This window comes from Girardinichthys multiradiatus, chromosome 8 (assembly GCF_021462225.1).
Source record: "Girardinichthys multiradiatus isolate DD_20200921_A chromosome 8, DD_fGirMul_XY1, whole genome shotgun sequence".
Taxonomy (NCBI): domain Eukaryota; kingdom Metazoa; phylum Chordata; class Actinopteri; order Cyprinodontiformes; family Goodeidae; genus Girardinichthys; species Girardinichthys multiradiatus.
In genome coordinates, this window is record NC_061801.1 from 29,567,258 (window position 1) to 29,593,311 (window position 26,054).

General features: G+C 37.6%; 1 protein-coding gene across 2 annotated transcripts in view; it reads left to right on the forward strand.

Annotated features, from left to right (window-relative positions):
* LOC124872549 (splicing factor SWAP) overlaps positions 1-26,054 on the forward strand; it is a 67,119-nt gene that overhangs the window by 38,802 nt on the left and 2,263 nt on the right. For both annotated transcript variants that reach the window (XM_047372683.1, XM_047372684.1), the window contains exons 15-18: positions 7,805-8,181; positions 10,889-11,014; positions 11,390-11,527; positions 15,646-15,718. In XM_047372683.1, the coding sequence (XP_047228639.1) occupies positions 7,805-8,181; positions 10,889-11,014; positions 11,390-11,527; positions 15,646-15,718 (714 nt within the window). The remainder of the gene's footprint in view (positions 1-7,804; positions 8,182-10,888; positions 11,015-11,389; positions 11,528-15,645; positions 15,719-26,054) is intronic.

A 26,054-nucleotide genomic window follows, 5' to 3' on the forward strand; every position in this document is an offset into this window, starting at 1 on the left:
ATGAAAACTGGGAGGGCATATATCTCCCTTTTCAGCCACCTCTTACCAAACTACTTCAATTTGTAAGAAATGGATGGAGCATACAAAGAAAGGTAGCTAGTGATGAAAGAAGGAGGCAAATGTGGTAAAAGAGCTGGCAGGAGAGTAACAACAGCTCATAAAAAATAAGTATCTGACATTTACTTCACTGCTCAGTTTTAGGTGTGTGACTTAGCTCCCCAAAATACTGAAATGTTAGCAAGCTAGGTCAGGTTAGAATTATGCCCGGTATCTTGTAAGTTTATTGAAACACAAAGCATAGAAAGCATTTGCCCTTTTACACCTGTCCTCACAAGATACTGAAGATCAGATATAAGGAACAGCCTGGGCAGAAGGGTTGAGAGGATGTTGTAGCTTTCCAGACCTAATTATTTTTTTATAATAAAGACGGTATGATAAACTCTAATTCTATAACTAGTAGGCAGTAGACAAGCTTACTAATTAACAAGACATTATTAGAAGTATTCACCCTGAGACGAAGTGGAACTCTTATCACACAGTGGATAATAGTTATGATCACAACAGCAGAGAAGTTTCTCAAATTATGCACTGATAACAGCCAATTATAAAACTGAAGACCCTCTCAATGTTTTCTATGAAACTGTAAGAAATGGTGTAGGGTTGAAAATGTAAAGATTATCAAAAGATGCTCATGCTTTCCAATATCACAGCAAATTGCTCTAAATAGAACTAAAAGTGTACATAACAAAAGCTGCCTGCCCCTGTGAAGCTTAGCCAGAGGGTTTGGTTTCCTCATGACAGCTTATATTACCTACTACAATCACGCTCCATATTCAACACAATAAACACTGTAGGAGACATCAGCAGATCCAACACAGCCAATTCAACTGACTCTGGAAGCACATGGCATAAGCATCTGTCCTCAGGCCTTGAATCCTCTCGAAGTAAGCCACAACGCTATCCATGCCTTTCAGTGACATCATCAGCGTTTAGATTTCTGCTTCTTCACCAAAAAGGAGAATCTTTGGTCACCTATGAGCATTTCTGAGTTCAGCTACCATTTGCTCAGAAAAGCATCTCAACAAAGTGGGTTGGGTGGAGGTTTAGGCTTCAGCAAGACAACACCGCAGTCACAGCTACAATAAAATAAGATAGTTGCATATTATGTCTTGAAACAGCATAGTCAAAGTACAGACCTAAATCCAGTCATGAGCAGGTTTTGAAAATTAGTGATTAGATATTATGCGATACCAAAACAAAAAAACAATTAAACACATACATATGTGGTTGCAAAGTAATAGTATTCATGCCCTTAGAGCTTTTTAAATTTTATTTGGTACTGTATCCATTTACTGATCAGTAAGCCCTGTTATTGAGGATGAGCTGGGGGATGAGTAAGCCCTGAGGGCCACTGCAGTAGCCACAGAGTAGAATGAGAGAGAGCTGCTGCAGCAATGACAGGAGCCAACCTACTGCCACCTGGCCTTTTAGGCAGCAGGCCAGTTCTGCATGCACCTGATGTGATAACCAGAGGGGCTGACATGCAACATCCATTATATGAAGGTTCAATCTACACATCAAATGGCTGCTGTGTCTTATTTACACTGTAAAAAACTTTTCGTCTTTTTGTCCTTTTTTATATGTCAAAGGAAAGGCTTGAAAAGCTTCATGACTTGCATTTGTCACAAAACCTTTATGAATCTCAAAAAAATATATAAAATATCTTATTTTGCTAAAAGAGAGCAGTTATGTTACTTAAATAAAAAAAAGCTTCTGGATTTAAGCTTCCAGTTTTGTTGTTGTGACTCACACTGGTTGACTGGCTCACCACCTCCACACAGTGTGCTCCGAGTATTTAACAATATTCAGTAAACCTGCCTTGCCACCAGAAAGGAAAATGGGTAAATAGCTACCATCACAGGAAAAAGTGCATGCCTTTTTATATGAGTGCATATCCTAGAAGCAGTGAGACCAAAACCATCTCAGGAAATAAATGAAAAGAAGAATACCATGAAACATGTGTATTATCTATATCAATCAAAATGTTATGACTTATTCAACCCCCACTCTGTTGGTTACACTTTTTTCCCTTTGAAAATTTGTGCCTTTTCAAGTAAAAGATGCAAGAATACATTATCAGTGCCAGCAGCTGCAGGATGATAAACTTATTCAGCATACAAATGCGGCCTCTTGTCTTTTTTAATGAATGAAACCCCTGGAATAAAGCTGCCCACATGAAATGTGTCTAAGTCGGGCCTGCCAGCTCATCATTATGTATGCCACTCTTCATACCGCATCCCAAAAAAAAAAGAAAAACTTTAAATGTGCAATGGATGTCAATTGTGTCTTCTGTGTGATACCAGTTAGAGATGTAATACGCTAAAGTGGAGTTGCATGTTACTAACTGCCACTGCACAAAAACGGACATATTTTAGCAAAAATAATTTGTAGACGAGAAATAAAGGCAAACACAGGCTACAATGTTGCTCAGTTGTAGATATGCAAGTACAGGTCAGAAATTTACATACGGCAATCGGGTGCATGAATTAGTTTTAAGCCTTTCAACCCTGGTGGAATGATGAAACATTGAACTTAAGAGACTTTCCAAAGAAGAATTACTAGCACATTTTAATGTATTATGAATTTCATTTACTTTACAGAGTGTGCAAATGATAAATACAGGGTCAAATGTCTACATGCACACCACCAAAATTGGCAAATTGTTCTTTATTAAGTTGTAGACAAACCACACACTTTTTGTAGCCATCTTTGATGTTCTGACCCAATTCTGCATGAAGATGTGACCACTCTTCTCATTAGAAAAGGTAGAGCTTAGTTTGATTGGATGGTTTCCTGGCAGAGCATAGTCCATAAATCTTAAAAAGGGTTAAACGTTATTGTCGGTGAGCTCTATCCAAAGCCAATTCTGAGGCGTGCTTCTGATCCTTGTCCTGGTTTAATTGTCCAAATTCTAGATGGCTAGTTGTTGATGATGTTGGAGGTAGCTGACCATCTTTATTATTCAATCTGTCTTCTGCAATGCCCCAGTGCCGCTGGAAGCAAACAGACCCTCAAGATGATGGTGCCACTGTCATGCTTAGCATTTGGTAGAGGGTTCTACCAAATGGGTGAGATGCTTAAAACATACACAAAAGATCATATCAACCCTGGTTTTTAAATGAGTAATGCTGGACAACATAAACCTTCTGGAATGGCTCCATCATCTCCTGCATTCCAAATGTGATTACATTTTAAAGGTATTAAGAAGAAAAATCTATATAGATCTTAAAAAGAGAAGGAAGAGACAGTTTTGGTCAGGATTGTGTTCCAACTGTTAGATTACAAATGTGACAAGATAGAGGATTCTTCTGCTCTGATACAATTTGTCACTGTTCTTTCACAGCCATCCTGCAGCAATGAATGTGTGTGTGTTTTTCCTCCTGCCGCCAGCCTTATATTACAAACCCTTCAATTTCACCCCAATCAGTTATATTGTTTATATCCAAAGGGATAAGAAAGCTTCATCGCAAAAGATCTTTTCCCACACAAAGAGGAAATGAAACTGGCTAGTTTCAAACATGGTTTGCGAAGTAAATGTTCAATGGGAAATGTCAGAATGGACTGTATGTGAGGACAAGCCTTTTTTGTCAGATTGAGATTTGAATAAACTATTGTACTACAGTTAATAATGTTATATTCATTATTTTATGTGGATGCTCTTCAATCAAAAATCTGTCAATCTTTATTTCTAAAGAACCTCTCATTCAAAAAAGAATGTAGCACAAAGTGCTCCACAAAAAGCAAGGAAAATAATCAATCACCTGCATGTCCATCTTTCTATTTTTACAAGGACATTTCATTGACTTCCATTCATTTCTATGGCCTAACCCTGACCTTGACCCTAACCCCTTACCAAAAACAATATTAAAAAAAGCATGAGGACCAGAAAAATGTCCTCACTGTCCAAAAGTCACCTCTCTTTGTTGGTTAAAATCTTCTGACCGTCCTCTCTTGGTTGCATATACAAGAACACACACATACACTAGGTGCTCTAGTGTGCGCCCCCTGGAGAACGCTCTGGAGCACGATTGGTTTCATTTGAATGGTGTTATAATTTGATGACAGCGAGTTAATGATGGAGAGGCAGAAAAGAAAGCTTTTGGGGCACAAATCAGAAAACAGAAGGATAAAGATGTGGTAGGGATGAAAAAGTGGTAGAAAGACAGTAGATTAGTTATGTGTGTATCAAGAGGAGGCTTGTAAATTTTCAGGTTAGCTAAAGCTACTACTAGTAAAATGACAGGTTGCCATTGTCTTGCAACTGTGTTGGTACTGATCAGTGTTTACAATATAACAGATCATGACAAGAAAAATAAAGGAACTTGTTTGTGGTTATTTCATTGTTGAGATCGTAATAATTTGTTTAACTAGATGGTGAAGCTTTAAACATAAATATAGTACTTGGGTGTAATAAACTTGACTTTAAATGTCTGCACTCTGATATAACACTACAATGCTGTTGTGATGTATCTGATAAGTCTGATCAAATGGAGCGTCCAATCAGTAACTTGTATCCAGCAAGGATATAATTTAAAATGAAAATTTCATGTTAGTTATATGTGGTTTGACTGCAATATTTTTGAAACCTTCTTAACACAAAGTTAATGTCATTCAGCTGTGAGGATGGAGAGAAAGAGGAGGAGAAGAGAGCGAAAGGATCAGGAAAGACGGGGAAAGGCAACAGATTGGTCTAATATTAGGTAGAAGTGTAGGAACATCCACTTAATACCTAGTGATTAATTTTTAAATATTATTTATATAAAAAATGCATTAGCTAGACGTGTAATTTATTTAAAGCTATTAAATAAAGCTTGTTTGACCATATGACTTAGCAGAGACGAACACAGGCAAGGGGTGAAGTATTCCTACCATGCCTCTAACGGTTGCATCTGCAGAGAGATCCTTTAATAAGCTGAAGCTTACCAAAAACTACCTTTGCTCAAGTATGAGCAATGATTGCGTGACCCAGTTAGCAGTGATCTCTATTGAAAACAGTGTGGCACAGTCTATTTTATTCGATGCTGTTCTTGACAAATGGGCCAGTGCAAAAGGCATGACACGTAACAATTTAGTGTTGACATTCATACATAAAGTACAAGTTGTTCAGATGTCATTATTTCAAATTTCCATTACAGAGAATGTATTGAGCACTGGGTACAGCTACTGTTGCATGTTATTCCATTATTATTCATTATTTTTTGTTTTTCATTAATCACCTACTGTAATATGTAAAATAAAAGTATTTAATAATAGCCTTGTATATTCTAAGTCCATGAATAAATAAGATTTACACACGTAAACATAAAAAAGGTAGTTGCACCCCTGGATAATCCACTGTTAAATCCATTTTAAATGTATTACAGTATTAATGTTTTTTTTGTTTATAACGTTTTCTGTGGGACTTTGTTCTTTAAAAGGCTTTTTAAAACATCTTTACCAGGGTCACCAGTGAGTGTGGAGGGCACTTTAAAACTTAATTTTGTTAACATTATTTTTCACACAAACAGTCTCTACGATATAATTATTATTGTGATTATTATGTAAGATTTATTTTGGATGTCTTAGTCAGCATGCTTCCCAGCAGGAATGCACACATATTAAAAACTCATGGCCCCTGAAGCACACTTGATACCTGAAGTGACATGTATCTTCATAGATGAACTGAAAACAGTTTAATATTTTTTTTCCAACCATAATCCAGCAGCAGACGAATCTAAAATGTGTAGTAGGACTCACATTGAAGTAATTAGTTGCAATTTGCGACTGACAGTCGTAACTTTCGGTATTCCCAGAGGGGTTCTGCTATGTTGTTTAACCCAAACTGTCTTTTCAACAGCTTTTGGCCTTTTTCTTCTTTAAGGGAGCAATTCTGAAAAATAACTCCCCAAGAGCTTCGATCTGTCTCTGATCTAGCATTTTGAAACCCATGTCACTTTCAGTAAATTATAGTGGTACCCTCTTAACAAAATCTGCTTCTCCGCCTCAATGTACATCTAGATGGATAGATAGATGGATAATTTTTGGGATGCCATTGTTTATTCCAGCCATCTTAATGGCACAATTACAGGGGTTGGACAATGAAACTGAAACACCTGGTTTTAGTAATAATTTATTAGTATGGTGTAGGGCCTCCTTTTGCGGCCAATACAGCATCAATTCGTCTTGGGAATGACATATACAAGTCCTGCACAGTGGTCAGAGGGATTTTAAGCCATTCTTCTTGCAGGATAGTGGCCAGGTCACCACGTGATACTGGTGGAGGAAAACATTTCCTGACTCGCTCCTCCAAAACACCCCAAAGTGGCTCAATAATATTTAGATCTGGTGACTGTGCAGGCCATGGGAGATGTTCAACTTCACTTTCACGTTCATCAAACCAATCTTTCACCAGTCTTGCTGTGTGTATTGGTGCATTGTCATCCTGATACACGGCACGGCTTCAGGATCCAATATTTGAACCATTGGATGCACATGGTCCTCAAGAATGGTTCGGTAGTCCTTGGCAGTGACGCGCCCATCTAGCACAAGTATTGGGCCAAGGGAATGCCATGATATGGCAGCCCAAACCATCACTGATCCACCCCCATGCTTCACTCTGGGCATGCAACAGTCTGGGTGGTACGCTTCTTTGGGGCTTCTCCACACCGTAACTCTCCTGGATGTGGGGAAAACAGTAAAGGTGGACACATCAGAGAACAATACATGTTTCACATTGTCCACAGCCCAAGATATGCGCTCCTTGCACCGTTGAAACCGACGTTTGGCATTGGCATGAGTGACCAAAGGTTTGGCTATAGCAGCCCGGCCGTGTATATTGACCCTGTGGAGCTCCCGACGGACAGTTCTGGTGGAAACAGGAGAGTTGAGGTGCACATTTAATTCTGCCGTGATTTGGGCAGTCATGGTTTTATGTTTTTTGGATACAATCCGGGTTAGCACCCGAACATCCCTTTCAGACAACTTCCTCTTGCGTCCACAGTTAATCCTGTTGGATGTGGTTCGTCCTTCTTGGTGGTATGCTGACATTACCATGGATACCGTGGCTCTTGATACATCATAAAGACTTGCTGTCTTGGTCACAGATGCGCCAGTAAGACGTGCACCAACAATTTGTCCTCTTTTGAACTCTGGTATGTCACCCATAATGTTGTGTGCATTTCAATATTTTGAGCAAAACTGTGCTCTTACCCTGCTAATTGAACCTTCACACTCTGCTCTTACTGGTGCAATGTGCAATCAATGAAGACTGGCTACCAGGCTGGTCCAATTTAGCCATGAAACCTCCCACACTAAAATGACAGGTGTTTCAGTTTCATTGTCCAACCCTTGTATATTCTCAGCAAAACTGGCTCCTCATTTTCTCTGCATAAGCTGTCTCACCCAGATCAAATACATTGAAGGTTTTGTTTTTTTCCCCTATTTTAAATTCTGCAATCAGCATATGTTGCATTAATATGTAACATTGACAAGGCTACACATGGGGGTATTGAATACATAAATCCTTAATCTCAATACTGAGGCCTGTCTCCTCCAGGAAACACTGTGTGTGTTTCCTGGAGGAGACAGGCCTCAGTATTGATTTTTCACTGACGTACAGAGTTTTGGGAATTCAGTGTCGCTGTTGTCAATATAAATGACTGAATGTCTAATCTAGTCAATAATTTCTCCATTCTTTTCTCATTATCTTCAAATTGTTTAATTGGAAAAGGTGCTTGTGATGAAATAATGTCTGCTTTCTTTTCAGCTGCAGGAAGCCTACTCTGCTTTGTCTAGTTCTGGATCTCAAGCGTACATCGCGCCACCTGCGTATCCTCAGGATCACCGACCGTCCCTGGAGAACCAAGGAGTGAACCGTAAGAGGGAGGTCCAAACAGGCTCTTCATCATCATTGTACTCTTCGTCCAAAGGCCCAGGGAGACACAGAAACCGAGATCAGGATAGAGCTCGGAACAGAGGACGAGAAAGAGATCGTGATAGAGACCGAGTAAGAGACAGGGATCGGGATCGGGACAAGGGGAGGGATAAAGACAAAAAGAAGAAAAAGCACAGAAGGAGGTCAAGATCGAAGTCAAAGAGCAAACACTCGCTTCCTAGTGCCTACAAAAGAGGTCACAGATCACGGTAAGAACCCATAGATACAGCAGTGAGCACGTTCGCTGGTGTTTGTTGAAAGCACCTCAAAATATCTCATTGCTATTTACTGGTGTTAAAACAAAATGTTATATATATTTTTTTAGTTTACAAAAAATTGGGCTTGATAGAGGTTTTTAAAGCATGTCTCACATAGACATTTTGTTGGGGAAAAAAAAGGAATATTAGATGGAGATTTTAAGCATTGGTAAGAAGATAATGATACATTGCAAGAGTATAGAAATGTGAAAATATATAATGAATAGGAGGCATCTTTTTACCAATGTGTTCATATTGGACACTTACCGCTATCCAGGTTTGCTAGTGTTTTAAAGCTTGTGGTTTGAAATATTCTAAAATCCACAAACATATTCCGTCATAATATTCGTATAGTTTAAAGTCGTTTTTAAGTGGATGCAATGTCGCCTATTAAGGTAACGCTATTTAAAAACTGTACTTGGCAGGCTACAAGCTGTAGGTCTTGAAAACAGCCGACTGCAGGCTGGCTTCCCGAGCAGATAGCCCGACTAATTAACGAGCTAACATCCGCTCTGTCTTACTGTATAGAGATGAACAGCAAAAAGCTGAAATATTCTGCTCAAACATCATTTGAATCTTACAGCTAAATTAAGCAGCTTTTTAGTCTACATTTTTCCTTTCGTCTTTGTATCAAAATGAAAATAAATAAATGTTATGGAAAACATTGTCACAGCGATAGTTTTAACATTACCTACTATTATTTTAGCAACAAGTGGACATTTTTTTGTTCTAAATTAGAAGCAATGATATCCAGGGCTGAAACATTTAATTGGATTAATTGTAAGTAATCGATTATTGAAATAGTTTTCAACTAATTTTGTAATTGAATAAGCATATACAGAGTCTATAACATGGCATTTGCTGAAAGAACAACCCACTCACTCATTAAGCCAAACTTGTACAAAAAACTGATACATTCTGCATTTAAGATGGAAAACCTTCTTTGTCTGTAAATATGCTCTATCCAGAAGTCTTCAAGGGACACAGCTTTAGCTTAACCTGGTTCAAAATCTGTAAAAAAAAAAAAAAAAAATCTTCTATTAAGCATCTTTTCCGATTAATCGGTTAATCAGGAAAAAACGAAGTCAACTGAATATTCAGTTAGCAAAATAATTGTTAGTTTCAACCCCAGTCTTATCATTTTCTACCATTTTTTTCTTCTGTCTGGCGGTGAAACCGTGGGAATCTCAAGAAAGCAAATTGTTAGACTGTAGCTGCTGACACTAAATTGTGGAGCGTATGACATCAGTGTCATATTGTAGCAGCTAGATGGATGCAGAGACATCAGGTTGATCATGCACTGATAGTAAGCATGAATAATGTAACCTTTTACCCTCAATCAAGATAAATAGGTTGATTAATGAAATTATCATTGGTTTTGATGGAGGAATTTTAAATAGTCATTAAATAGAATTGAAGGGCAGTAGATTTTGTTTCAGGATTAATAGTGCATTAATAACATCTGTCACAGCAGCTTCCTTTACCTTTCACACAGTTACTGCTCACCACCTGCTTTTCTAGACTGAAGTCTGGCGATCCCAGCAATGTTTTCTTTTAGTGCAAACAAATGTAACAAAACCTCACAGATTAAACTTTTTTTATCTTTCTAACTAGATATATTATGCTTTGGTTTGCATGTTTAAAATATATGTTTAGGGTCATATACTACCTTTGATGACACAACAAAGAGGAAATAACATTTATTTTCTGGTTTATTAGAAGCTCAATTTCCATGTCAAGGTTAGCCCTTCTTATACCTGGATGTTGCCACACTTCACCTTAAAAAGTGAATGGTAGATATAAGACGACTCATCATTTTGTAGTGTACTGGGGAGTGTTGTTTAAAATGTGGATGCACGCAATTATTCTGACTTTCTCATTCCCAATGTTTATTTGTAGTATTGGTCCTGCACACTGTTTTATAAATGAGGCTTGATCGCAAAATAAATTTGAAGCTGTGACTTCGCTCTTACACCGTGACTACTTTCACAAATATAACAGATTTGGATTTTGCACAAAAATGTAATGGAATGCCTTAAAGTTGAAATTAAATACAGCTTTTCTGCAAATCAATCTAAAACAGAGAGTTGTAATCCCCTCGTTTAGTTTGGTATTTCTACATAGATAATTCCACTTATAAAGATCTGACCTGAACAGGATCTGAAGTCTTTTATAATGTCTTACATTACAATATCTTATCCTCAGTATTCTCCTCGTTGGTGTCATGTTCTGGATATTTGTGTTTAGCTGTGCTGTTAGAACAGGATCGCAATTTTTTTTTCTGTTTCCTTTCCTGATTGATGTTTGCAAAAGACATTGGCTCAAATGACATGCAAAAGCTTTGCATGCTACCTTGCGGAAAAACTGAAATTAGCTCTGCCCTTTGTGCAAAGAAATGGAAGAGGGTAATTAATCTCTTAGATATCTATTAATATTCAATGTTTTTTTAGCATAGGTCGTAGTACGTTGGATCTCCATGTCTGGAATCTGTGAAAGTCTTCAGTTTCTTGTTTTTTTGTTGTTGCTTTAAACTGTTACTGTTTTTATTCCTCCCATTTCATTATTTTATATGGATCAGCTCCCATCTCATACTCTTTTCACTTTTTATGTATTGGCTCATGGCCATTTTACATTTTCTTTTGTCCTCTCATGTGGCCAGATCCCGTTCGCGTTCCCCTGGGAGGAGGGACAGGAGGGCACCCTCGCCTGAAAAGAGACAAGAGGAGAGAGATCGTTATCATCCCAGCAGCCAGTCCAGCTTGCCCAGGGGCCATTCAAGATCCAGGTAGATTTAACAGCAGGTTTTACCATTTTGTCGTAGAGCCGGAGAGTTCTGGGGAATTTATCATTTCTGCTGTCAAAGTAGACAAGGACGCAGATGCTGACCTGTGTGTTGTATAACCTGTAATGTTGACGCATTTCAGCTTTTATTTTTATTAAAAAGCAATGGGACCTAACTGTTTTATTGAGCTTTTGGTATAATTTGTTTGTCATACCATGAACTATTCATTGAGAATGTTATCTTGATGGGTAGCTTAGCAGTGTTACACTCTTCATTTAAGAGTACTATCAATGGAAGGTGCAATAAACAGGATTACACCGTGGATACATTTTGGTTTAAACTGTTTATACTGTTGTCTTCTCGCTGTTTTTTTCCCAGGTCCCCTTCGGAGCAGAAAAGAAACCTATTATCTTTGTCAGGGCAGATGCAAACTGCAGGATCTTCTTTCTCTCCATATTCCTCACCCAGAGTTTTGTCCCAGTCAGCGAGCCCTGCGTCCAGCCTCAGCCACTCAAGGTTAATTTTTCCAAATCTTTGTGCAATCCATCTGAACTTACAGAATTTGACTTAAGTGTTTAGCCATAGAATATACATCACCTCACATCAGAATCAGAAAAGCTTTATTGCCAAGTACGTTTTTGGATATACAAGGAATTTGTTTTGGTGTAGTCGGTGCAATACAATACAAATTAAACAGTATAAACATATCTACAATATAATATAAATATATGTGCACAGTTTTAAGTGAGTGAGAGTAAATGTAGAGCAGTATAAGATGCAAGAGCAATACAACAGTGCAGGTGATCATTGTGCAAGTAAAGCAGGAGTCCAAGCTGAGCGTTAATGTAACGCATAGAGTTACAGGTTACAGCAAAAAAAAAAAAAAAGGGGGGGGGGGGGGGGGGGGGGGTGTCAGGGTGGTTTCCGGGCTTTGTTAACCAGGCTGGTGGCAGATGGGAAAAAACTGTTCTTGTGGCGTGAGGTTTTGGTCCGGATGGACCGCAGCCTCCTGCCAGAGGGGAGAGTCTCAAAGAGTCTGTGACCGGGGTGGGAGGGATCAGCCATAATCTTCCCTGCCCGCTTCAGGGTCCTGGAGGTGTACAGTTCCTGGAGCGACAGTAGACTGCAGCCAATCACCTTCTCAGCAGACCGAATGACACGCTGCAGCCTGCCCTTACCCTTGGCTGTAGCAGCGGCGTGATCACATATAGTGATTTACATCACTTTATATTGTTTACGTTTTTTACTGCTGCAGCCACAAACTTCAATGTATTTTATTGGGATATTATGGGGTAGACCAATACATAGTAACAAATAATTGTGAATTGGAAGGAAAATTATTCACGTCTGTTTGCAAATTAAATTCTGTGTGGCACTTTTGTATTTAGCTCCCCTAAGTCAATGGTTTGTTGAACAACCATTTGTTGCAGATGAAGTGGCATATTTTCCCAAGCACATCTAGACACTGGCGTTTTTTGCCCATTCTTCTGTGCAAAGTGAATTGTGTTTTCCTTGCCAGGCCTGTCACTTTAGGTGGATGGCTATATATCTTGCTAGATTTGTAGCACTGCCACAATCTTTCCGTTTTCAGATGATGGACTGAACGTTGCTGTATGAGAGGTGAGGCCTTTAATGACCTAATCCTGCTTTAACTTCTCCACGCCTTTATTCCTGATCTGTCCTTGGTCTTCCTGATGCTGTTTGTTCACAAAGGTTCTCTAACGAACCACTGAAGCTTTCAAAGAGCAGCCGGATTTTTAATTAAGAGATTTAATTACAAACAGGTTGTTCACTAAGTAGGTGACTTCCAAGTTCAATTGATTTCTCTGGATTTTATTTAGGAATATTTAAGGGTTTCCATGTCACATTTTTAAAAAAATACTTTGTAAAAAAAAGTTTTGTTTTTTTTCCATTTAACACTTATGCACTGCTTTGTGGCGGTCTATCTTATTCAGTCCAAATAAAATGCATTTGAGTTTTTGGTTATAGCTTCACAAAATGCAAAAAAGTTAAAAGGATGTGAATAATATTGCAAGGCACTGAATACTGTCACTGTTTGGACACAAGCCTTGAAGCTGACAAATGTAAAGTAGTTTGTAAATGGAATGTGCTATCACAGCCAAAGATTAATGACATGCATTGAAAATACTTCAGCAAAGGGGGAACCATGACAAAAAGGTCAAGAGACATACGTTGGCAAACTAAATTAAGAAAATTGATTCCTGGACCTCATGTCCTTTGCTAAGGCTTAGTAACAAAGAAATTTCTGAAAGTTTGCTAGAAAATGTGAGTGTTTCAGTACAATATCAAACTGAACACACCTTGACCTCTAATAAAGGAGATTCTTGGACATAAGATGAACAAAAGCCATAAAAACAATATCCTCCTTAAAAGAGAAGGAGTCAAGGCAACAGAAAGATGGACAAGAAATATCTTTCAAGCATGTACAGCAAATTGTCTGTACCTGTGTGCTCTTAATACTGCCAAACAACAGTTCTGACCACCAACATAATGAGGTACAATGAAAGAGCAGAGCCCAGTATATATTGATACTGGGCTCTGATACTACATGTTGCTACCTTACCATCCAAACAGCCAAGGTAGCAACATGAGAATAACATCCTTGTACTGAAACTGAACAAAAATGAAGGAGCAGTTTGAAGGAGAAGGTATCACGTTGCACAAACACCCCATGTACAACATAAAGGATCTAACAGTTCACTGCTGCATTGTGTCAGAACAAGGATCTGTGTGTATCACAGTGGCAGATATCCACAAGAAAATATCAAGTATGAACTGCACTCACCCGGCCCTGACATGGTTAACACCTACTGACTAAATAACGGATTGCACTCCATGAACTGCTGCCAGCACAAATACTGTAAATTCCGGACCACAGAGCGCACCTGATTGTAAAATCGCATGCTCTAATTTTAGAAAGAAAACCAATTTTGTACTTGTACAGGCCACACTGAATGTTAAGCCGTGAGTGTCCCTCATTGTAAAATGGTTTACACAGAAAGATATTACACGTGGGGAATTTTTAACTTTTAATTTAATCCGTATGGAAATATAAACAAATGCATATTGCAAATGCTTTTTTTCGAACAGCGTCTAATAAGGCTACCTTTAAATATACGTACGTTATCAGTAACACACAAATTTTGTTGCTAATGCTTTTTTACTGAACAGAGCATGAACAACATTCCAATATCTCCTAACTGATATCCACTGCAGCCTACCAGGTCAAAAGTCATTGATCACCTTCTTCATCTTCTTCCTGGAACTGAAACCATCAAAGTCCTGTTCTTCAGTGTCCGAATTGAACAGCCTCAGGATCTCGTCACTCACTTCAGCCTCTTCGTTGACGCTCTCACTTTAGCGCACCCGGTCCCCTTTATCACGCAGCAGATTTTCCATGTTGATGAGGGTGAAGATAAATGTCTGATTTACATTACCGGTAAATGAATTGTGAAAGTGCTCTTGATTTATCGCACAAGTTCATTGGACCTCTTTGAACTACTCATCAATTTGATTGGTCTACTGTAACCAGGCAAAATGTTTTTGGCGACGTGAAAAGAAAACATGCATTAGCCGCACCGTTGTATAGGCCGCAGTGTTCAAAGTGTGTGAAAAAAGTAGCGGCTTATAATCTGGAATTTACGGTAGTTGCTAATGGATGGGACCCTAGGCCAGAGGCAGTCCCAACCAAGGTTTAGTCATTGACCTGCCTCTGCAGAGCTTTTTTCTGTCCGTTAATTTCAATAAGCTCATGCAAACTATTCCATAAAACTACCACAAAGCCTACTCTACAGTTCTTTACAGTTTTTAAAAAGTGTTGCTTTTTTCTGTGGTAATCTATCAAAACGAGGATATTGTCACACTTAGTCCAACTGTCTCAGGTAGAGGATATTTATTTTCAACCCAAACTATATATATATATATATATATATATTTTTTATTTTATTGTATTTAATTTTATTTTATTTTTTTATTATTTTGAGCTGTCATTTTAGAGAGATTTAATTTTGTTCATTTGTTCATAGTCAATCGAGGACAAGATTTGACTTTTTTTTTACCTGTTTCATTATACATTATTTGCTTGTCTAATTTTTTACTTTGTCTTTGCAGACAGCTCACCAATTAAGTGAATAGATGGGACTGGCTTTTTTCAGTTTGGACCCAAGTCTAAAACCTCACAGCATCAGTAGCTGTCTGTTCTGCAGTTTCACCTGCTGTGTTCAATCAGCTTGATGCATAATGTTTTTGATTTTTGATTTTTTTTTTTTTATATCTTGTTAAATAATGAAGTGTTTGGGCTGTAGAGAAAATAAAAAGCCATAGACAGAAGCGTGATGAGAAAGTTGAAGCCTGCAGTTTTGGCACTTTTTGCATGATTTACGTTTGGCGGTTTTTAGCGGGGTGGTTTGGCCTCTGGATGGATATTTGTATTTTTACAGGTCAAATGCTTTTATCTTTTAGCTTTCTGTTCTTTTGCTCTAACTTCCTCCCTGTACTACGCTTGATGCTTGTCCAAGTTGAGCATTTTAGAAAATATCATGAATATTGCATGTTCGCTCCTGTTAACACAATTGATTTTTTTTCTCTTTATTTCTCTTCTCTGTTCTATTCAGGGGTTGTTCTCAGGAGAGAGACAAGGCAGTGTCTTCTTCCATAGTGTCCTCTGTGCAGTCCAAAATAACTCAGGTATTGTTCTTTGCTTTTATCTCAAATGTATCCTATGCTGAACTTTACGGCCTACCCAATAAATGCACTGAGTGGAGTTCTTTGTTCCTGACATACAAAAAAAAGGATGCAAAGTGCTATACACTTTCACATTCAGTTTTTATAGCTTTTGTTTTGGGGAGTGCTATATTAGTTCATTTCTGTTATTGTATCAACATGTCCTTCGGGACATACATAATAATTCTGGAAGACATCAATGTTATATCTTTGGATTCATCTTACAAAGCTGCTGGGTGTGCTCACTTGCTTATGAGTGGTCTCTTTTGAACAATGAGTACAGTCTCTGTAAAAGGAAGATACAAATTTGGATACAGTACAACAATAAAAAAGCATCTTCTGGCTTCTAGATATCCCTGTCAAACTATTGTTTCCTCCCTGCGTTTCTATGGTAAATCAAGAAATGCAAGTTCAAAGGAATTACTTTTGAGCATTATTATTATTTTTTTTTTTGTAATTGCCTAAAACATTCTGTAGCATAAGAGTTATGACTCGAGAGATGCAAAATATAAAAAACCTTTCCACTGCTGCTAGGAACTTTGCATAAATGCCACGTAAATGTTGCACCACAGAGCCGATAACAACTTGACTTCATGTCATGCTATCCAATGCAGGCACTCTGTCTCCACTGTTGAAGGTTGACTCGTCTCAGTATTCTGAATGCTTGGCTGGGTTGGCATAGCAGAGGAGATGGCCCTAGTTTTAATTATTTATTTAATTATTACCGCATTGGGGTGAGGGTTTCTCCACAATCTGGAAAAGTATCGAATATGATTTAATCTTTAGGTTTCCAGATTATTCTTTGTATCTAAGATAGAAAATAATTAAATTACTGATAAATTATGGGCTTTTTACAAAAACATATTGCCTCAATAAATAGTGAATATTGTTCGTCTTTGATTTGCTACAGGGTAACTTTATTTTTATTCAATGTCATCATTTATTTATTTATTCATATCTTACAGACAAATGCACACTCAAAAAGGGGCCATTTGACCTCTTCTTTTTCCCTTTAGGCCCTCCAAGTTCGTGTTTTATTTATTTATTATTATTTAGATGCTAAACAAAGCATTGTAACTTGTTTTACTTGTCTTTTTTTGTCAAAATAAAGACCACAGATTGCAAGCTATTATCTGAATGCTCTATATTTTATCTTTGATTGATCCACCCCATATTTAACAAGTCTTAAATTGTATAGCTTAAAGCTAATTTAGTTGATCCTGGTGTAAGAAAAAAAAAACTACCAAGTAGCAATCAGTTTGTTTTCTGACTGTGTTGGTCTTGGTCATTCAGGTGAAATGACAGAGTCAAAGAGAGTAAAAAGTGTTCAACATAGTTGTTCATCTTTCCTTGGAGGTGGATCTCCATCCATCCATTGTCTTCCGCTTATGGTACAAGTTGTATCTCCTTTCATAGAAATATTTATTCATGTCTAAAGGTTTGTTGCTGATTCTCTGAAATGCTTTTCACAGAAAAGCCAGAGCTCAGGGTCTAGTTCCTCACATACTCTCGAGTTTTCAACCATTTGTAGAGGATCATTATTAGCAGATTTAGAGACTGGAACATCAGAACCTTTGACTGTTTTTACTAATTTGTTGACCTGTTTTAATGAGAACCTGTGACCCAGTGTTGAGAAAAGATACAAGCATTTCAAGGTGTCTGTTTTGAAAAACCTTGCTAAGTGGAAGGCTTGGAAATTGTCCTTCTGTTTTAGGATGTTCATGTAAGCACTTAACTAAGATTTTATGTGCACAGAATCCATTCAGTCAAACCAAGTTCAGTTACATAAAAATTATACATATGTAATAAAGTAAATATGTACCAAATAACAGCAGTGGACCTGCAGAGAATTAAAACAATGTTTACAATCTAGTTTATGTTTCCTAATTTTGCTTTTATCAAGTCTGACCTTTGTATTTTGTACCCACATGTTGCCATGTTCTCCAAGCCTTTTTTCATCTGTATCCATAAGCGAATCATCAATTTCACATGTGCTTAACTGTTGTGAATCCATTTATTTCTGTATGTATCCGTATATTGATTATGGAACATCTCGGCAGGCAACTCCATTCTGTGCCTGGAAAAGCACCATGGATTTCAAATTTTCACTTTGTTAAAATGTGTTTGATAAGTCCCTGAACTGTAACTGCACAGTATATCGGGTCATAATCGTCATTGCAATTTAAGAAAGTGAAATCTCGCAAACACAAAGCACTGCTTGAATACAAATATTTGGTAGGTTTTTATATGACTTGCCATGAATCCAGACGCTTTTTGCCAATAATTTGACGCCAGTTGGATGATCTTTGATTGGCTTTTATGTCCATCCCTGACAATAACCACGGTGCTGAAGCTTAAGGAGAATAGTGGGTGATGATTGTCATCATGATGATGCAAAAGAAAAGACTGAGGAGCATGTTGCTTAATCACAGTTGATGTGATCTCTATATTCAACAGCAATATTGCGTGTTCCTGTTTTCTGAAAGTCCTTCCCCCAAATCTTGCTTTGATGACTAGATGTAGCCTTGATCCACAGAACAAACAAACACCTGTTAAAGTTATTTTAGCATGGATTCTTTATAACGTATCACGATAAGGGGCTCTCTTGCTTACACTGAAAAGAGAAAAAATGAGCTGCGGTAGCTCATGGGGGGGTGATCCAGCGACTTAGTTTATTTAGACTTGTGAAAAAGTTCTCCTATAACAGTGTTGTAAATGCCCTTAAGGCTGCTCTAAGTCTTCGCTTTATTGTCTGTCGACTACAAACAGATTTTACTTGTGAATGCTTATTTGGCAAATTCAAACTATCTTTAAATATTGCTCTTGAAGGACTTGCTGCTTATAGCATAGAAATTACAGCAACAAAATATGCCTATTCAATTCATTTTCTCCCTTCACTCAAAGGGTGACAGGCTACCTACCACTATGCTAATGTAGATTTATCTCTTGACATACATCACATTCTGAAAGAGGCAAATAACGGGAGTGATGAAAATACAACATAAGTACGTCACGTAATGTTGTTTGGCAAGATGGTATAATATAAAAGGTTGTCATGGTTGTATAAAGTATTGCTTGTACAGATGTACAGAGATGCACTTCTCTTGGAAAAGAATGTTCCAGCAATACTTTTCTACACATTCAGCATTGTAGCATACTTCATTTAATCACCGCTTAAGCCAGCCGGCCATGTATTTCTTCAGTAGGTCAAGAAAATTCCATTAATCAATCTAATAATCAAACAAGACAGCAATGTCATGACAAGATACATTTAAATACTGTGAATTCTATTTTATTATTTTATTATTATTTATTTCTATGACACAACCCAAATGCCACCAAATCTCCTTCATTTCATCACGTTTAGACCAGCATAACATCTTTATTTTTGAATACACCAGTGGACATGGCAAGATAATACAGTACCTTTATTTGTTCTCTGGTTAATGCCAAGAAATAGATGTGCGAGCGAATTGCCTTTTATTACATCTAAAGCAATGTGTATGTGCCATTCTGATTCCTTGATTCACACTTTGCCCAGCCCTACTAGACATTTGAAGTGGCCAAAATACCAAACATAAAGTCAGAAATTTGTGTCTGGGAACATATCGCTTTTTTATGTGTGGATGCTTTTAAAAGGATTTATCCTGTGTCAACAATGTATTTTATATGTTTGCATTTATAACTAGGGCTTCAGGATCAGTTTTGTAGATTTTTTTTTCTGTAAATATTTATTTACTAAATGAGTACAGCAGATAACAATAACGTGATGAAGAGATATTTGTTCCTCTATAAACAACTGAGAGGCCCCAGTGTAGGCCAGAATTAGAGGCTTTGACACTTTATGTGATGAAGGTCAACAGTGTTATTCAGTAAACACTGGTGCTACTTAAACTCTATTCAACACTCGCGCAGCTATCCACCACTGCTCATGTGGGGGAGAATGAGTTTCATTGAGCCTCTACAGTTTATGTACACAGATAAAACAGTACGCATCTCTTGTTTTTAATGTTTCCCACTTATCAAAACAAAAACGATATCTGATTTCATCTTTGTACTCATTATCTCTCACAACCTCTTTTCCTGCCTACATTACTTCACACTTAGCATTAACTTGTTCATGAGCATGCTGCAAACATGCTTCGATATCAAACCACTGACTTCTTATATCCCATCTGTGTGTGTGTCTGTGTGTATGTTTTACAAACCTGCTTTGAATAATTCAGGTTATTCTCATCTGTGTTGTGGCCTCTACTCTCTTGCCTGGTTGGTTTTGAGTCATCACAACCATCTCATTTGTACTTTTTGTTTTTGACACAGGTGATAATAGAAAGGTTCAAACAGAACCCTTAAAACAAGCCAAAGGGATCGGTTTAGGAGACTTTATTCCTGCTAGGTGTGTTTGGTAGTTTGATGTCCATATTAAGGGCATTTTGAACACCAAACCTTAGGACGTCAGCAGCAACCCCTACTACTCCTTTCTACATTTGCAAAAGCCTTAACCCCTTAGCTCTTCAATGCTTTAAATTCCCAGATCCAACTGTGTTTTTGTTCAGATACTCTACAACAGTTCAAGTCGTCTATAATCCTAATGGCAAGGGGTAGATTTTTTTGTGACCAGAAAACAACTTGGATGAACAAAGCAGTGTTTGCTGTGTGTGTGTTTTAGTCATGGCACAAACTTGCAATTATGAATATGACTATATTATTTAATATTAATACTTTAATGTTTATTAAATAATATTTCGGTCTGTTAAGGGTTGTCCTGTGAATACCAGCCCAATAAAGCGGTGGCATTAGGACAAAATCAAAGGGGATGAGCCAAGCTCTGACATTATTGAACAGCAAAACTCTGCACACACATGGAATAAACTCACACAATTTCTTATAATACAAGAATTTATTAACAAAAACAAGTCAACTCAAAGTCAAATATATTTCAATTAACAAACCCTTCACTATGCTAAAACAATCTAACTAAACTACCAAGCAGAATTAAAGAATCGGGAAGACTAATGGGCTATGTACAATATAAACAAGTTCATTAAAGATGATTGAGAGCCATGACCAAAAAGAGTGATGCAACATTACCATGCAATGTTTATGTTTGAGAACCAAGGATTATCTTGAAGAATCTGAAAGTGAAGTTAAGTTAGTCTTGGAACTAACCTAGGCAATAATTGGTATACCTTTAGACAACCATTCACAATGCAAGATCAGATAAAATATTATTTTAATAAAATAATATTTTAAGAATGATTTGCTGAATAAAACCAACCTTCTGGATGACTAATTCTCAACAGAAAAAAAAAGGAATCAATGAAAACATCAAACTACTGTTACGGGGGGAAAACGTTTAACTCAGAAGCACTGTGCTGTTTTTGTTGTTAAAGGAACTACACCATGATAGTTAACATGATACAATGAAAGAATATCAGTGTAGACATTATAACAATAGTTGTGACTACAGGATTGAGTGATACAGACCTTAAATGTTATGACAGTATTCTGTGGTATTTATTGCAATAATGACAAATGTTTATGGCTCTGTATAAGTATTAATATATATGAAAAAGATTTAAACAGCAAAATTAATCATCCCAGCCATACTGTCATAAGTTATATTATTATTGTCACCATGCATCACAATTTTTATCATGCCCAAGGTGGTCATAATGCCAAAAATAGCATTGAAATTTAACAAATACAGTAACAGTTTCACCTATCACAGACTATTTTAAATAAACTATATTCAGTATTGAATTATCTGTTCAGATTCGATTTGTCTATATAGTTTCAATTCGGAACTACAGATGACCAAACACAAACCAGATTTTTAAAAAGCCCCTTACTAAAGCTGGAAATCACATGAACTTTATTGCCTTTTCAACAGGCCAAAAGGCCATTGAGATCATTCTTTCTCCAATGATTATTTATGATTAAGCTTTACTCAACCCCAGATATGTCATTCAGACAATAAAATTACAGATCTACCTGAGTTACTGAAGCTTTTTTCCCAAATATGTTATATCCTTACATTAAGTAGAACCTTTATTGCTTGTAACAAATTTCATGGTTGTGTGTGCCTTTTTGTAAAATTCAACAGCACTTTCCGTCCTCGCTCTGTCACTTTAAGTTTAGTCCGGCTTTTTCACAGTGAAGCATTCTTTCTGTGGAAGAAAAATACGCCTTGTTCTGCTCTAAATGTCAGAGCCACACATTGAACTGTAAAGACAACCGTCGCTAAGGGCAAATTTTCAATCAATTTTAGGTTTGTCATGTAATTAAACTGGGGTCATCTGCTTCAAGGTTCCATGTGGTGTTCAGTCAGAGATGGTATTCTGCATACCATGGGTGCAACGAGTTGTTATTTGAGCTAGAGTTAGCTTGATGGTCGTAGATCCTTTGGAGTAAAAATTGAAATGGATTTTGTAACTAGCTTCGCCTTTTCAGAGTTGGGGGCAAGGGGTGGAATGGTCTTCAGGTTTGCAGAAACAGGTTTGTAGCAACAGGTTGTCTTTAATAACATATTTCATTGAAGTTATACACAGCCTGTATATAGTTTGGCATTTGTCAAAGTTATTTTCCCTGTGGTCCAGAAGTTGCCGTGCATGAAACTTTATGGGTTCACCTTTAAAGTGTAAGTGTAAGTGGGTGCCACACTTACATGCTTCCAAGTACCACCTTATGCTTTCCTAACAATTAGGTCATGAATTAACATAATTGAGTCTTGATGTTGGTTAAAGGATTCATAATCGACCATGTGAACTGCATCGGAAAAGAGATTTTATCCCCCCACATCTAACAACCATGCCATTTACAAAGTCACTTAAATCCCCTTTCTTTCTCACTCTGGTGCTCAGTTTGACCTTCAGCAAGTGGTGTTCATCATGTGATTGACTGATTTGCAATTTGTGTTAAAAAGCATTTGATAGGTGTATCTAATAAAGTGTCCAGTGAGTATATTTAAAGGATGTATGACAGAAGCTGAGAATTAGATTGTGAAAAGCCTAATGACAACTTTTAAAACATGTCAAAAAAGACTGCAAAACGTTTAATGTATAAAAACCCAAACTACATTTATTTAGGTTTATATAAAAAATAAAAGGTTGCAAAAAGTCCAGACAGGATTTGTGTTTGTGGCTTGTTTTTCATGCTTTTCATGTTTAGAAAAGGTACATGAAATTTCTAAGTTCAGCTACATCTAATTGGCAAATGTTCCAGTACTGGTTTACAAAATGAGGCATTGTTCTTCTTTTGGTTCTTTTTTAATTGTTTTCACAAGACTACGAATTATAAGGAACATTTAGGACAACATAAAAGCTATCGCATGTAATACAATTGTAATTTCACACTTGGTCATCAATTATTTTGCTGTCTCGTTTCCCAAGATGTTGGCTATTGAGAAGACCCGAGTCACAGTTAGGGCATTATTTGCACGATTTGGTGACGATTGTGTGTCCTGCGTCTGTGTTTGCTCAGACACACCAGGGCTTTCAAGAAAAAATAACCTTTTGAATAATTTGATGTGACAGCTCCTTCCCCCGTGTGATTACAGCTGTTAATTTGTCTCGTCTGTCAGGCGAGTTCAGAGGTGGAATTTTGTCCATGCATGTATGAATCACTCATGGGACGCAATGCAAATTAACACTTCCTTTTCTGCAGTGCAAGCATTTGGCTGCCAGTCAGCAGAATTTAAAAATCTACCTGAAACAGAAAGGGGAGGAAAAGCAAGGTCTTAAAACTAAACTTTTCAGCAGCTTTCTGCACTAGATTTTTAATCCTTCTGCTTACAGCTGCAACTTTTCTGCAACTTAATATTTTATTTTTCATTTCAACACCCCAGTTTCCTCAGAAGTTAAAGTTTTGTTTTAGTAACTTTGCACAGAAGTGGGCAATAAGGTTATCAATCTGTTCATAAGAGCTTAGTGGGTATTTTGACCTTTGCCAGCAGATTCAAGATGGACTCAATTGTGCAGCAACAAAAGACAAACATGGTTCTTTTAATATTGGCCCTTTTGTCAAGCCTATGGCATTTGGCCAGAACCTCCTGCGTTGCTCTGCACTGACAAACTTGTTCCTCAAAATATATTGGCTGCCTTTATTAATGCAAGTTTCCAGCAAAGTTGGAACAAAAACAAATCAGTGAGCTTAAGGCCACTGCAAGCTGCTTAGATGATTCCTTGTGGGAGCAGCGTTACTACCAGCTTTTTTCACGCCTCAGGGAGTCGTTTGATTAATTATACACAGAATAATTATTCATTGCGGAGCTGTAATGCACTGCAAAGACAACAGAAAAGTGTTTCAACATCAGCCTAATCCCTGTTGTCAGTTATTTCAAGTGATGGTAATTAGTTTACATATCAGTCTAGAGTGTTGCTCTGGTTCAGACTGTGGTTGCAGATCAATTGAGCTTGTAGAGAAGATCCGCTAAAGTAAATCCAAAACACGTTGATGGAGGAAATTTAGTGGAAATGTTAGTTGTTGCAGAATAGGAATGGGTCTGTGTTAGATTCTCACGTTTGCAACATGGTCGATGGACTTTTTTCGATAAATGGTGTTCATTCAGGTTTTGACAGACAATACGAATAACCAATGATAATAAGAGTTGCTCCGCGCTAGACCAATCATGTGGCTGGAATACAGAGATGCAAATTTACATTGACAAAGACAGCACAGTAGCAGCCAGATGTGCTAACGGCTAATGTTTGTATCTCTTACTTCAGGTTACAGGTAGAACTGACATCACTGAAAAAAATGAGAAAAAAAAATTATGACTCGAAAGAAGAAAAGACAGAAGACACAGCGAACGACATCATTGACAAGAAGGGTCTGAGCAGTTTAGTCATTACGTTGAGCACATGGTCCGACAAAGTCAGGGTATACCACCAATCTGTTTTACCACCTGAACCAGTGCCACACTGGAGCATGCAGAGTGTAAAACATTACAATCCCAGATGGAAGCAATTACTAAGTCCCCGCCTCCTCTCCTCTCCCTCTCTCTGAAAACAACGCCTGTGCACCGGCAACAACTGATTATAGAGTCAGCTTTCTCATGCCTTATGATAAATAATCAAAGAGCTAAGTGTACCGGAGTCAAATTCCTGGTTTGTGTCACAAACTTGGCAAAAAAGCTGATTCTGATTTTATTCATCCAAAACAGTTAAATAATATTAGATGACATGTTCAGCATTTTAAAATTAAATATTTAAATCAAAATAACCTTCCGATATCTTCAAATGTCACTTAATATTACCAGGAAATATTAAAGATTGACAAAAATAGTGATTTGTTTTATATCGTGATATATATTGATATCGAGTGATATGAAAAATATAATTGATATAGGATTGTTTTCCATATAGCCCAGCCCTACTCTAAGCTATACCTTGCTAATGGTTTTGTTATCCACTAAATTCTTTACAGTCACTTCAATAAGTCTTATTATTCAGCTAGTAAATGACTAAGAACACTGTTAATCCTCAGCTCATTCCTATTTGATTTGTGTCCATAATTAGCAAAGTTGAGGAGCATGCTGTAAATACTGCCGCTGTGACCGCTCCTCTGGGAGACCCCATGCTGTTTGTTTACGTAAGCATGCGTCAGTAAGCATAAATGATCGGTAGCTATTATGACTTCCCAAAATGTAAAGCTGCCAGAGACAAGGAATTTCTCTACTCTGCGACTACAAAGTGACCATGCTATCTTGCATAACCAAATATAACAGATGAACATACCAGTCTCTGTTGCGCATGTTTCAGCTGCGCTTTTCATCAGCTCTTGAGGCAGGCAGGTCATCTGCCTTATGTTATGGCACGTACATTTACCTGTTCGCTGCGTCATGTTTCCTGACAAGTGTTAACATGATCTTCTTCATGCCCTGCCTGTATAAATTCTCATGGTATTCTGAATCACTCCAGCTGTAACATTCTTCCTCACTATTTTTACATAATAACAGGAAGCCTGTATACTCCTGTGTTGTACCTCACTATGCTTTCCCCTCTCTTTGACCTGAGGCCAGTGTTTGGCTATTTCTCTATCAAGGTTGCATTTTTAGTTTGTTCTTTTTTTAACTACCATACTAACTGTTTTAACAAGTGTCAAAATCTGGCCCTGGGTGCCTGCCGCTGGCCGGGGACTTCTAGGTGGATGGGTTTGTCCCGTCATGGCCTAGGGGGTACCGGCGCCTGGACCTGGGAGTATAGAGTATGCATGGGGAGTGTGAGTGTATGACGTCCATTGTAGTTTGTCTTTACGTTGGGTGCGAGTGATTTTATGTGTATGCATGAGGGTGGGAGTG